Source organism: Dendrobates tinctorius, unplaced genomic scaffold (genome assembly GCF_039654945.1).
Source record: "Dendrobates tinctorius isolate UK_male_01 unplaced genomic scaffold, ASM3965494v1 ptg000028l, whole genome shotgun sequence".
Classification (NCBI taxonomy): domain Eukaryota; kingdom Metazoa; phylum Chordata; class Amphibia; order Anura; family Dendrobatidae; genus Dendrobates; species Dendrobates tinctorius.
This window is the reverse complement of record NW_027361696.1, coordinates 33,487,517-33,502,500: the sequence shown is the minus strand read 5'-3', so window position 1 is coordinate 33,502,500 and position 14,984 is coordinate 33,487,517. Positions and strand designations below refer to the sequence as shown.

At 44.4% G+C, this 14,984-nt stretch overlaps 1 protein-coding gene across 4 annotated transcripts in view; it reads right to left on the bottom strand.

Moving 5' to 3' along the window:
• The window catches only part of MAG (myelin associated glycoprotein), a 157,425-nt gene that overhangs the window by 9,234 nt on the left and 133,207 nt on the right, over nucleotides 1–14,984 (bottom strand). For 3 of the 4 annotated variants that reach the window (XM_073570550.1, XM_073570549.1, XM_073570551.1), the window contains exons 6-10: nucleotides 14,351–14,608; nucleotides 6,270–6,530; nucleotides 4,719–5,006; nucleotides 3,462–3,558; nucleotides 2,501–2,594 (exon numbers count right to left, since the gene is read on the bottom strand). In XM_073570550.1, coding sequence (XP_073426651.1) covers nucleotides 2,501–2,594; nucleotides 3,462–3,558; nucleotides 4,719–5,006; nucleotides 6,270–6,530; nucleotides 14,351–14,608 — 998 coding nt within the window. The remainder of the gene's footprint in view (nucleotides 1–2,500; nucleotides 2,595–3,461; nucleotides 3,559–4,718; nucleotides 5,007–6,269; nucleotides 6,531–14,350; nucleotides 14,609–14,984) is intronic. The other variant, XM_073570552.1, reaches the window with a different exon arrangement.

Here is a 14,984-nt window from a genome sequence, read left to right as displayed (position 1 = left end):
TTCAAAGAGTTTTCTTTATTTTCATGACTATGAAAATTGTACATTCACTCTGAAGGCATCAAAACTATGAATTTACACATGTGGAATTATATAATTAACAAAAAAGTGTGAAACAACTGAAAATATGTCTTATATTCTAGGTTCTTCAAAGTAGCCACCTTTTGCTTTGATTACTGCTTTGCACACTCTTGGCATTCTCTTGATGAGCTTCAAGAGGTAGTCACCGGAAATGGTTTTCACTTCACAGCTGTGCCCTGTCAGGTTTAATAAGTGGGATTTCTTGCCTTATAAATGGGGTTGGCACCATCAGTTGTGTTGTGCAGAAGTCTGGTGGATACACAGCTGATAGTCCTACTGAATAGACGGTTAGAATTTGTATTATGGCAAGAAAAAAGCAGCTAAGTAAAGAAAAATGAGTGGCCATCATTACTTTAAGAAATGAAGGTCAGTCAGTCCGAAAAATTGGGAAAATTTTGAAAGTGTCTCCAAGTGCATTGGCAAAAACCATCAAGCGCTACAAAGAAACTGGTTCACATGAGGACCGCCCCAGGAAAGGAAGATCAAGAGTCACCTCTGCTGCGGAGGAAAAGTTCATCCGAGTCACCACCCTCAGAAATCACAGGTTAACAGCAGCTCAGAATAGAGACCAGGTCAATGCCACACAGAGTTCTAGCAGCAGACACATCTCTACAACAACTGTTAAGAGGAGACTTTGTGCAGCAGGCCTTCATGGTAAAATAGCTGCTAGGAAACCACTGCTAAGGACAGGCAACAAGCAGAAGAGACTTGTTTGGGCTAAAGAACACAAGGAATGGACATTAGACCAGTGGAAATCTGTGCTTTTGTGTGATGAGTCCAAATTTGAGATCTTTGGTTCCAACCACCGTGTCTTTGTGCGACGCAGAAAAGGTGAACGGATGGACTCTACATGCCTGGTTCCCACCATGAAGCATGGAGGAGGAAGTGTGATGGTGTGTGGGTGCTTTGCTGGTGACACTGTTGGGGATTTATTCAAAATTGAAGGCATACTGAACCAGCATGGCTACCACAGCATCTTGCAGCGGCATGCTATTCCATCTGGTTTGCGTTTAGTTGGACCATCATTTATTTTTCAACAGGACAATGACCCCAAACACACCTCCAGGCTGCTTAAGGGCTATTTGACCAAGAAGGAGAGTGATGGGGTGCTACGCCAGATGACCTGGCCTCCAGAGTCACCAGATCTGAACCCAATCGAGATGGTTTGGGGTGAGCTGGACCGCACAGTGAAGGCAAAAGGGCCAACAAGTGCTAAGCATCTCTGGGAACTCCTTCAAGACTGTTGGAAGACCATTTCTGGTGACTACCTCTTGAAGCTCATCAACAGAATGCCAGGAGTGTGCAAAGCAGTAATCAAAGCAAAAGGTGGCTACTTTGAAGAACCTAGAATATAAGACATATTTTCAGTTGTTTCACACTTTTTTGTTAATTATATAATTCCACATGTGTTAATTCATAGTTTTAATGGCTTCAGAGTGAATCTAAAATGTTCATAGTCATGAAAATAAAGAAAACTCTTTGAATGAGAAGGTGTGTCCAAACTTTTGGTCTGTACTGTAGTTTTCAAAAGTTTCAAAAACTTCTTAAAAAGTTCAGTTGGCCACAAAGCTAAGAAGTATAGGCACTTCAATACCTTGAAAGAAAGTACTGAATTCCTGTAAACCGATATGGGTCTAGAATTGAAATCAAATCTGGGACCCTATCACCCAGGGTTCAGAGCTTCTTCTAGCATTGGCTGGAGTCTAAGTTCTGGGACTGGACTTTTTCACCCAGGGGAGTAGCTACTGGGGTATTCATATTTTTCCTCTGCCTTCACCTCTAATCAGCACAGCAGTCATATGTGCCCAAAAGGTCACCTTGTTCATGGAATTGGTGACAATTCCGCTCTTAGACCACCATTTATTTTACTTTCATCTTGGAATTGGCAAGAATTCTTGGATCCCAAATTAATTTTACCTTGTTCATGGAATTGGTGAGGGTTCTATTCTTGGATCCCCAATTAATTTGACCTTGTTCGTGGAATTACTGAGGGTTGCACTCCTGCCCCCTCACAATTTATTTTACCTTCTTTGTGGAATTGATGAGGATTCTGCTATTTGGACCCAACTTATTTTATCTACTAACAGACCTGTCTGACTCAGGAACACCTGGAGAATCAAGTTTTCGAAACAGCTACAATGTAGGATTCTGTTGAAGAAAGTTATGGGTCTCACTATTCTCCCAGACTATCCCATTCTTCATTGAATTGACTAATGTTCTATCAAATTTAGATCAAAATGGGCATTTGAGGGAAGATCAGGGGCAATTATTAAAAGTGTCCAATAATTGGGGAAGCAAATATGGTGAGGTATGATATTACTTTACCCATAATATTGTACAAAATATTTATCTCAAAAAATCTATTTTACTCAATAATAATAATAAAAAAATTTGAAGTGAAAAATAAAGAATTTTATCTTACCTCTATTTTTCCTAATTTTTTCTTGGACCCATCTCCACTGTATGACGGGGAGGTCTCTGTCTGGATAAAGCTGGAACTTTCTGTTACGCTCTTCCTATGGCACAAAGTCAAGTATGGTAAATTTATAATTAAAAATTTTGCTAAATTATAAAAATGATGCGGAAATCTCCAAACTTGTAGTGGGCAACTTTCAGGAAAATTGTTGTCCCTTCCATCTAGAAATTGCAGGAGGTCTCAGTGTACAGAAACCCAATAATAAAAATTTTAAAATGACATATTTCATCTCCATTTTTAAGCTTTTGGGCTTCAAAGCAAAATCAATAACAGAGTCCTTCACCTACTATGTGTCACTATCAATACTGGTGTTCGCTATATGCAGCAGAGGGCTGTTGGGCTCCTTTAGGTGGCAGGGTTTAGATTTGATTGCTTGTTTTACATCCACAATAGCTACACCCCTGGATGGTGTATTAAATCCAGAGTCCCCCAGCAATTGATCATTAAATGTCATCGCACCATATTAATTTCCCAAGGAGTACACCTTTTGACATCTCATATGCATACACATTGTAGTATGTAAGATTCTGGAAACAGGAAACCTCACGGACTCCTGGAAACGTTGTCAAGTCTTTCCCGCAAAGAACTGCTCAACTGATTTTTTTAGCTGTGATTCCAAACCCCAACATCCTGACCCCATGCTCAGGAGATGACAACAGGGTGTGGCCTGAAGGGGTTTTGGCAGTGAAAAGAGGGCATGTCTAACTGTCTTTACAATTTTTAAAAAAATTGACTCCAAATGCTTGGAATTTGTCATGTGTGATGTAAACGTTGCCCCCTTAGTTGAGTATTGATACGTCAGGCTCTATTCCATTGTTATGTGTTATATCTCTGTAATATATGATATTCTCTTAACCAAGCGACGATAACTATAGAAGCTGGTCCACAGACAAGAAATGTTCCTTACTTTTCTCTAGTCTTAATCATGTAGCCGCCAACAGCTACAAGGATGACGAAAACCACCACAGCTCCAACAGGACCAACCTTGGCCCAAATTAAGTTATCTATGAAGAAAGAAGAGAAAGGCATTGACGAGCAAAATATAGAATTTAACTTTATATATATATATTGTAGGAAAGCAGGTGGTAAAGTCCTGGATGGGGGGTATGTGTCACTGAGATGGGTAGCCTAGGTGATGCTCGTCCCGGAGATGAGGTTCCATCAACAGTACGTTGCTGCAAAGTTTTTAATGAGGCCGGATTTCGGGTCCGGGATTTAGGAGCGACCAGAAGAGCTTGGGTGTCAATGGTCACTTCTTTATCTCCAGTACAGACTTTGCAAGTGCTTTTTAAGGCAACTAAAGGGGGTTTTACACATAGCGATATCGCTAGCAATATCGCTAAAGCATCACCGATTTGGTGACGCAGCAGCGATATCGCTATGTATGATACTTACCTCCAACCGGCTCCCCCCGCTGTCTGTCGCTGATCACGCGAGATCGCGCAGCTCCATTGCTCGTTGGGTGCTTCCTGCTGGGCTTCCTGCTGGCACCGACAAGCGACGCGTGGACGTGGACGGGAGGACATCAGGATCGCTGCATGTGAAAGGTAAGTAACGACCGCTGTATCGCTGCTGCATCGCTGTGAGGTCTGCCTGTGTGGCAGCTCACTAGCGACCATTTAGCGATGCACCAGCGATCCTGACAGGGTCGTATCGTGGTCGGGATCGCTGGTGCATCGCTAATTGAAAAGGAGCCTTAAGTAAGACACAGAGCTGTCTATGTGTGGATAAAGAAAAGGACCATGTTGTACTAGTCAGTCTCTACCAGGTGGACTTTATTCTAAACAGGTGAACCGGTATCTGGTATGTGAACTGTTTTGTCTATTTTGTCACACCACTGTGCCAAGAAAAGGCTGTTGTCATTTGTGAGCTGTGATAGTTTACGGACTGTTTGGACACAATAACTGGATCCCTGTGTGTACTCTACCAGTTGCCAAAGAGCATGAATCCCTATAATAATAGCAATATGCTATTACTTTATGGAATGAGAAAACCTCTTTAGAGATTAAGTCTCCTTAAGTCGTAGAAGCTATTGTGAAGCTACCAGGCTCCTCCATCTCTGTGGACAAGAGTAGGGCACAGCTTCAGTGGGTACATTGCCCTATCATCCAACTCTATCCACCACTGCTTCATGTGGACAAGTCTACCGGAGGACATGACTTACTTGTGTCCTGGAAGAAAAGCTCATGAACCTTCTTTCCATACAAGTTGCTTGCGGAGCACAGTACAACATCCGGTAGCTTGGTCTCTTTTTGCAGGGTCAGGATGCTGCTCACCATGTAGCCATTCCTCTGAGAGTGTACATACTCCGCGTTGAGCTCACTGACCGTGAAATTCTTCTCTGGGATCTCAAACATGATGTACGGATCTGGGTTGGACTTCACCGTGCACATACACTGGACATTGTCCTTGGTCACCGTGCACTTGGATTCAGGCAAAACTAATGGTGAGACTGGAAAGATAGAAACAACATGAGGGCGCATGAAATAAGAGGAAACGGTGGAGTTACCAGGGCAAATATGGCCCATCTGATACTCCACAACTTACATATAAATGGACAGCAAATATCAAAAGTCATCTAAAAAATAGGGAGGAGTCAATTGATTTTGGTTTTAGGCAAATGAGTTTTAGATTTTAGGATCAAATTAAAAAAATGAACTGTCTTATTCGTATTGTAATGATTTTAGTAAAAAAAAATTCACCTTTAAAAAAAAAATTTCATAAAGTAAAAATTGTACACTTTTTCCTCTTTTGTTATTTCCACCAATCCCCTGAATAGTCATTTTTTTCGTTTTTTTAAATCCATGATACTGATCCGCAGATATAGCTTGTTTTGTTTGCTGTCACATTTTATGATCTTTCAAAGGGGTGTGGCTGACAGGATCCTCTAGGGCGTGTCTTTAGGCTGCTCTGCACTACCACCATGTGAACCACGCCCCCTTGGGAAGAATTTAAAAAAATATAGCACTGCATAAAAAGGTCCATAACTTTGGAACCGTATGGAGGATTTAAAAAAGATTACAGATTACTCCGGGGAGCAGCGGGAATAAAATAAGAACAAAAACTGGACACTTTTGCTCTAGGGAAAGTTTCCCTTTAAACCTTTACTGTCCTGACTTTTTTACTTGCTTGGGTTCTTTGTACTATATTTAACAAATTTTGTTTTTGTCATCATATTTTCCAATACATAATTTTTTCATCTATTGAGCTGTATGACGGCATGTTTTTGGCAGAGTGTGCTATAGCTTTTATTGATATCATTTTGAGGCACAAAAACTTTTGTTTGCTTTTTATTTTGTGGGTGGAGTCAAGATAACCCCTCAAAAAAAAAAACAGCAATTCAGCTGAGGATCCAACATGTGGGAAATACGTACAGTACCTGTCGGGAGGGTGTAAGGAAAGAAGTCATAAATATCGACTACTCTATGTTCTTCATGTGCTTACATAATAGTGATCTTATGGTGAGCTTGAGCTTATACATAGAAGTCAATCTGAACATGCCGAGCTGCAGTAAAACTTAATAATAGGAGACAGAGCAGCGAACCGAGCCACAGGAGGTGGGATTTTGACCCCAACAGACAGTGCAGCTCAGCTCAATTCACTGATCATGGCTGTGCCCTAATCGAGTAAAGATAAAATGGAGTATAGGAGAGTGTAACTCATCTTTATATTCCCTAAAGGACTAGATTTTGTTTATTACTTGTGCGATACTTACATACAACGGTGAGGTTGAAGGAGCTGTTGCTGTGGCCATACTGGTTTTCTGCCAGGCACCAATATTCCCCATCATGTTCATGGGACACAGATGGAATTTCAAGCACCAGTTCGTTCTGGAAGATGACCGAGTTAAGAACCTGCTTGTCTTTCACGATGGTCATGATGGGATCTGGGTTTCCCTGCGTGTTACACATAATGGTGACCATCTCTCCTTCTACCACTAACAGGGAGGCGTTCACTGAAGGTTTCCATGGAGGATCTGGAAGATATCAGGAATGACTTGTTATTTTGGTTCTCCAAACACAACACACAGACATGAGGGATTCCTTCTCTCCTGTCTCTATTTAGCACATGTTCAGAAGCAGCAGCACCGATTACAGTATATAACAGCACTGAGCAGGGGAACTGTGAATTCAGCTATAAGGTGAGATATTACACTTACTAGAAAGCTACAGCATGGAGTATGCAGGAATACTGAGCAGTATAGCTGTGAATCCAACCTATGAGGTTGTAGAAGCTCAGCTGAAAATCCAGTAAGCATTTTGTTACTTTCGATACCATGCCACAAACTGATCCTATCAGAATAGCCGGCATCAGTATTGGCATTTCAACAAGCCCTAGAAATAATTCAAGTGACTCTAAAAGTTACATTTACTGCTGCAAATATTTATAATACTGATCTTGAGTTTCTCTATAAGCAGTCAAAGCTGCATTCAGAGTTCTCTTCGGCAGCAGAGCCTTAAAACTATCTGTAATGGAAGCGAGCCTTATATGTTGTGACGTTCTGAAAATCTTCTAGTTGACATTTCTGAAAAAGCAAAGTTGCAGTGTAAAGCATGGAGAAAGGATACAGAAGAAGCCTAAGACAGGGGATGAAATTCAGCTTCCCTCGAACTCCAATAAACAGTGCAACAAAGCTGGGTTCAATTTTCATGCAAGTCACAGGACATTTTAAATTGATATGTAACCATCAGTAAATTTACGGGAGCAAAAATGTTTTTGTTTTTATTTTTTACAATAAATATGTAATAACTAGCTGAAACCAACTGTGGTTAGTTATAACAAATTATAATGATTATATTGCACATAAAAACATTTCACATCATATATTCAACACTACAGATTTGCAACAGAAATTAACTAAACGATTACCCAAGTATTGATAGTATTTTATTTTCAACTCATTCAAGAGCCTTTTGATAAACAACATTTTTGGTTTTTCCTTTCGGTGCAAAGATGAACAGATTTTTGGCAGTTCCAACTCTTGAACAGATCACGTAAAGTTGACAATGAGAAAAGCATGGAGACTGCAAATCGATCCCTACTACTTTCAAGGACTGTCCCTGAGCATTGTTAATGGACATTGCAAATAGCAGTTAAACTGGAAACTGGAGGCGTTTAAAATCAAAACACAAATCAGATGGAATGAGTGGAATTCTTGGAATGAAAATGTCCTCTCCTTTGGCACATCCTGTTTCTGAGCTGTGTATCTAACCCTATCCTGTGTGATAATGTCTGCTGACCTGTGTATCTAATCCTATCGTGTGTTACTGACTGCTCAGCCGTGTATCTAATAATATTCTGTGTGATACTGTGTGCTGAGCTGTATATCTAATCCTATCCTGTGTGATACTGACTGCTGAGCCATGTATCTAATCCTATCCTGTGTGATACTGTCTGCTGAGCCGTGTATCTATTCCTATCCTGTGTGATACTGACTGCAGAGCCGTGTATCTAATCCTATCCTGTGTGATACTGACTGCTGAGCCATGTATCTAATCCTATCCTGTGTGATACTGACTGCTGAGCCATGTGTCTAATCCTCTCCTGTGTGATACTGACTGCTGAGCTGTGTATCTAATCCTCTCCTGTGTGATACTGACTGCTGAGCTGTGTATCTAATCCTATCCTGTGTGATACTGGGCTCCCCCTGCAGTCTGTGTCAGAGGGTGGTCTGTGTTGGCACGGTAATAAATTGTGTTATTTCCAGCTTTACAGAAGGACGATAACACCATAGAAATGATAAGAATGATAGGCAAAATTGTTTGGTGAATTGGAACGTGCGGGGTTAAAATTTCGCCTCACAACATAGCCTATGACGCTCTCGTGGTCCAGACGTGTGACTGTGCAAACTTTTGTGGCCTTAGCTGCAACATTGCACATGCCAATCCCGGACATACACACCCACCCACACACACACATTGAGCTTTATATATTAGATAATAATAATACATGCTATTATTATTACATAATAATATTTTGATGTTATTATTGTTATTGATGTTAATCTTTATTGCTATTATTAATATTATTTATATTATGGATTATAATTCTTGCCATTATTGTTATTAACATTATTATCAATATCATAATTAGCATTTGCTATTATTATTATTATCAGTTATCATTGTTATTATATATTATCATTCACTATTAGAATTATTCACATTAATATTATCATTACTATTATCAATATTACTATTATTATACATAATTTCTCATCATTACTATAATTCATTATCATTATTGTTTCTAATATAATCATAATTATTACAATTGTTTTTAAAATTATTATAAATTATTAGATCTTAATTTGTAATATTATTGTTGTTATAATTATTTATAACATTTTTATTTTAGTATTAAAATTATCATTATTATTATTTTCATTGTTGTTAATTAATTATAATTGTTGTATTGTTAGTATTTTGTATTACAATTAATATTTTAAATGCTGTTATTAATTATTATCCTTATTAATACTATTATAATTTTTGGGATATTTTATTAAAATTACCATTATTATTTGCTTAATTATTATTATTCCTGTTATATTTATTATTGGTAGTATTATTTTCATTATTAATATTTGTATTAGTAAAATTGTAATGATTCTTTAACATTGTGAACAGTTTCCCATAGACTTTCCATAGTCCAGTTCTGCCATCTAGTGATCGTTTCAGTAATAGCGCGCCACCCAAGCTACAAGGATAAGGTCATTATAAAAAGCATTTCCTGTGAACATTTGGTAAAATACATCTAGCCTGAGCTCTTCGTTTTCTACATAGTTGTCTGCGATTTCCTTTTTATGTTCATCCTCTGGCACTCTAATATCTGCACCAATCAAAGATCAAACAGTAATATGGGGCAAACCTGAAGTACTTGGCACAGCTGACAGCACTCAGCACAGCTGCCGAGCCTGACACAGCTGACAGCACCCAGCCACAGCTGCAAAACCAGGCGCAGCTGCCAGTACCCAGCACAGCTGCAGAACCTGGCACAGCTGCACAACCCGGCAAAGCTGACTGCACCCAGAACAGCTGCAGAACCCGGCACAGCTGCACAACCCGGCACAGCTGACAGTACCCAGCACAGCTGCACAACCCGGCACAGCTGCACAACCCGGCACAGCTGACAGCACCCAGAACAGCTGCAGAACCTGGCACAGCTGTACAACCCGGCATAGCTGACTGCACCCAGAACAGCTGCAGAACCCGGCACAGCTGCACAACCCGGCGTAGCTGACAGCAGCACTCAGCACAACCCGGCACAGCTGCACAACCCGGCACAGCTGACAGTACCCAGCACAGCTGCACAACCCGGCACAGCTGCACAACCCGGCACAGCTGACAGCACCCAGAACAGCTGCAGAACCTGGCACAGCTGTACAACCCGGCATAGCTGACTGCACCCAGAACAGCTGCAGAACCCGGCACAGCTGCACAACCCGGCGTAGCTGACAGCAGCACTCAGCACAACCCGGCACAGCTGCACAACCCGGCATAGCTGACAGCACCCAGAACAGCTGCAGAACCTGGCACAGCTGTACAACCCGGCATAGCTGACTGCACCCAGAACAGCTGCAGAACCTGGCACAGCTTCACAACCCGGCATAGCTGACAGCACCCAGCACAACCCAGTGTAGGGAAGGTGACCTGACGGACGGACGGACTAGTCAGAGAAAAGAAGGAAAGGTTTGCACAGTGTAGGTAGGTGTCAGTTACTACAGTGGGAAAGCTAGGAAAGTGTAGTAGACGTGCAATACCTGGGTTGACCATTAGAGGGCAGGGAGGAGTGTGAGCAAAGGACTTGATAGCAGCTTAGGGCTTAGGAAACCGTTGGTCATGGGGGGTGGAGTTGCAGGGAACGGGGTTTGGTATAAATACTGAGGGAGGGTTCCAGAAAGCACCAGTCCCCAGGGGGAGCTCAAGTGTTAGGAGAACTGCGACAGTTTGGGCACTCTGAGGAAAACCAAACTAGGGGGACTGAGGAGAGAGAACGTCAGGGGGATGGTCCTGACAGGAAAATACCGCAGAATAGACGAGGCACCAAGGCAAAGCATACCGTAGTGAGCGAGACGACTGTTCAGTGGAAGTACTGCTGGTTTACGGGCCTAAGGCGGCCACAGTGACGGAACTGACAGGAGTGTCAACAAGTGCAGAGGGGGACGGTAGGTATATGTTCGTCCTCGGTGTAGAATACGGTGTGCGGGAAGCGGCTCTGGAAACAGAGGGCCGCTAGGTGAAGTAAAGTGAAGTAACGTGAAGTGCGGTGTGCTTCTGTGGCCGTCAGGCGGACGAATAAACTTGGACTTGTTGTACCAGACATCTGCCTCCATCGTGTCTGTTACATCTCAGTGCGGTATAAAGAGGGACCACCCCCCCAGCTCGGCCCACCTCTACATTTGGCGTAGTCGGCAGGATTGCCGCCGCTAATACCCCATCTTCTGCGGCAGGCCTGCCTCAAATAATGGAAAAGAATTTGGACTATGCTGCTTGGAGTGGAAACACCTGTGGATTGCAAATAACTTACCTGTGGAATATGAATTGGGAGCACTGTGACGGATCTGCGTGGTCAGCAGAGGATCCGGGGCGGTACCAGGTACTGTGCAGTATGGCGGTGTTGCTTCAGCGCAGAGGAGAGGTCCGGGCGTTTGCAGTGGTTCAGAATGGACTGGGACCCCCTCCAATGTACCCCAAAGGGAAGCAGTCTGTGCCCAGAGACCGACGCTTCCATGTATTGGACCCTGACGGGTCGGTGGAGAGGCCTGCCGACGCCCCACTCCACAGAGGGAGTGACACTGAGGAAAAGCTGGGGTGCGGCTGCTTGGCGCCATTTGATTGCTGCCCATCGGTCGGTATGAGACGCTGCGGGTATCGGGGCATCGGCCGCCTGGAGTGGCAATGGCGGTGAGAGAATGAGCTGCGCCAGAGAACGTCATCCTCGGGTCCCTGGGCAAGAAGCGGAGCTGGTGCGGAGCCCGTTCGGAGCCAGAAGGAGCGGCCGCCATTGATACCGGCGGAGAACTTCCCCGCAGTGCTCCTGAGCCTGGAGGCTATGCCCGCTGAACACCGAGTTGGAGAGCGGAGACTGCGGGAGGAGCCACGTGGTGACGTGATGGAGGAGGCCGCAGCGCCGGGGAAGGTGAGAGTTCCCCCGGCCCTGCCGGCGGCTTCACAAGTGGCCCCTATCCTTCTGCCACAGCACGCAGTCTCCAGCGTACCGGAAGGTCTGGCTGCAGAGGGCCCTATGGTATACGTGGAGTTGAGTGAGGCCCCTGCCCCCGCCCCTGAGCCATCCCGCCCGGAGTCACCAAGGCGGAGCTTGTTTACAGAAGACGCGGCTGCACTCCCTCGGCCGGAAAAAGCTCCATCACCAGAACCGGCCGTCACTCCGGCCCTGCTGGAAGTTTTGGATGCGGCCTACTCTGCGGCCGCGGTAATGCCAGCGTTAGAACCGGCTGTGGCCTGTTTGACAGGCCCTGTGGACCAGCCCCCCGGAAACACGGCTGCTCCCATCTGCCACCCGGCCCCAGCGGCTGCTGGGCCGCAGAAATCATCCGCCGCCTCTGCTCCACGCCCTTTCTCGGCAAGGTCCCGCCCACCGGACTCTGGGACTGGCACGACACCCTCCGTTTGAGTTGCGGAGGTGATTAAACAAAAGAAGATCCGGGAGCAGGAGGTATGGAGCCTGCTTCACTCAAAGGGGGAGGCTAGCATGGCGGTGGAAAGATTCCGGGGACGGCTGGTGTACACCAACACGGACAGGGGGTACGGTTTTATTCGTGACCAGTCAGGCCAAAAAGTATATTTGAATGTATCCTCCATACGTCATGGCCGGGCCCTGAAAGAAGGGGACTCCGTATCCTACTATAAAGAATACTGCCCCCGCTGGTATTATGCAGTGGCAGTACAGGCGGAGCCTGAGAAAAGCGGACCCCCGTGAAAAAGGACTGGTATGGACACTCTCGGTATCCTGGGTACTCCACAGCTGTGGGGCCCTTACTACTGACCACCAGAAGGTGGATTGAACTGTAAGGAGTTCGTTGCACTGTTGTGCAGGTCATAAGGACAGTTCGCAATCAGATTTTAAAAAAAAAAATGTTGTTATCTGGGGTTTCTATTTTTGTTTTTCTATGTTCCTCTTACAGGATATGGGTCTACGTTTACTTGTTAGCCTGACAGAGCGGAGATATGAAGAAGAGAGGGAGTGTCCAGGTCAAAGGAAAGGGGTGAAAATCTGCTATGTTTATGTTTTATTATATGTTGGTTTTAAAGCATTAGTAAAAAGAAAAAAAAATGTAAAAATTGGGTACTTGTGGTATTGTAAAGTTGTTTTGTTATACAATAGGCACAAGTAAATGCAACAGGTCCGGGTAAGGGAAGGTCTGTGGTACCAAAGGAAAGTGTGAGATCCAGAGGGGGTCTATGATTTGAGAGGGTCTGGGAGACCAAGACACCGACCATGACATGTAACTGAAAGAAGGGTAAAAGAGATGGAAGACGTGAGAGAGACAGCCGTCCTAGGTCAGGTCCCCAACAACACGGACACCCCTGTAGGAGGAAGGCGGGCGCTGGTAATGATCTGGCAGGTGTGAGACCTCGATCATGGCGTACCGAATAGTGGAAGGTGACAGTAGGGGAGAGTAGGGGAAGGTACACGCCATAGAGAGAATATGGGTGTACCTAGCCCAATTTGAAAGACGTTGTCATGTGGCATGCGCGCTGGTGAGTACCAGTAGGCTGCTCAGAGCATGGTGCTCCCAGTATGGTTCGGCCCCCCGCAGGAAGTGGGTTTGGCCCAACAGCTGGTCCGACAACAGAATGTAGGTGAAGCTTCAGAACAGCAAAGGTAGGGATGACGATTGTCGAGGACGACAATGGACAAAGGAAGGGAGAGTGTAGGGAAGGTGACCTGACGGACGGACTCTACACCAGCACAGCTGCACAACCCGGCATAGCTGACTGCACCCAGAACAGCTGCAGAACCCAGCACAGCTGCACAACCCGGCATAGCTGACAGCACCCAGCACAACCCAGCACAGCTGCACAACCCGGCATAGCTGACAGCACCCAGAACAGCTGCAGAACCTGGCACAGCTGTACAACCTGGCATAGCTGACAGCACTCAGCACAGCTGCACAACCCAGCACAGCTGCACAACCCGGCGTAGCTGACAGCACCCAGCACAGCTGCAGAACCCAACACACATGACAGCACCCAGCACAGCTGCAAAACCCGACACACCTGACAGCACCCAGCACAGCTGCAGAACCCCGCACAGCTGAGAGCAACGCCTGTCCACACTGCAGTCTGCAGTTCTGCTGGGTGTCGGGTTCTGATTAATCAATCATTGATGATCTTTCCTGAGGCCAGGTCCACTGGTTCAGTATTTGGTCAGTATTTTACATCAGTATTTGTAAGTCAAAATCAGGAGTGGAACAATCAGGGGAAAAGTTTAATAGAAACACGTCCCCACTTCTGGATTTTTCACCCAATCTTGGTTTTGGCTTACAAACTGTCAATCTTCAAGAGCACAACTTTTCCCAGTAAGCAAGAAGCTGGGAGGCTGGGGAAAGGTGCGCTCCTGCATATTGAAGATAACTACACCCCTTGAAGAGTGATCATTGTTTTGTGTTATCAGAGGCTAGTGTTTTAAACTTTTTTGACCCTAAGACAACACTTCCTGCCTCTACGCCCCTGCAGATCAATTTGATCAATGTCACATTGCTAATAAATGGATATTTTACTATATGAAATTTGGTTCCTTTTTTAGAAACAAATTAAAAGGAAAACTCACACATGACGGCCAGTCCTATGGATTTGTTGATGCGGCCGTACTCGTTCTCGGCTGCGCACACATAGATGCCATCATGGTTGTAGGTGACGTACTCCAGTTCCAGAGTAAGGTTCCCGGTGTAATCTTCTTTTAGGAGAGAGTCATCCTTGAACCACATGACGCGTGACATGGGGTTACTATCTACCACACACAGAAACACCACCTGAGTGCCCTCCGTCATTTCCGTGGAGGAGTTAATGTCTACAATGCGGGGGGCATCTAGAATGGATACAAATGGTAACAAATTATATATCTGACCAGCAACCATCAAAGTCATCATAATACAAACTAGAAAAAATAAACTATTTAGGAAAAAAAATATTTACTACATAAACCAAACCATGTGTTGCTTCACACTTCTGTGTAACAAAGTTGGTGGGTTAAAAGTTGTGTCCAAAATTGCAGGGGGTCAGTTGTAGGTAGACATATTATCAGACTAGTTGTTGCTTACACTCCTCCATTCCCCTTGGACTCATAAATTGCATTTCTAATTGGAGGCAACAGTGATAAAAGTGGAAAGTGAAACTTGCTCCATTTTGAGCCATGATACAAGAGGCTTAAAGCACACCTGTCATTTCAGGTGAATTTTCAGCAT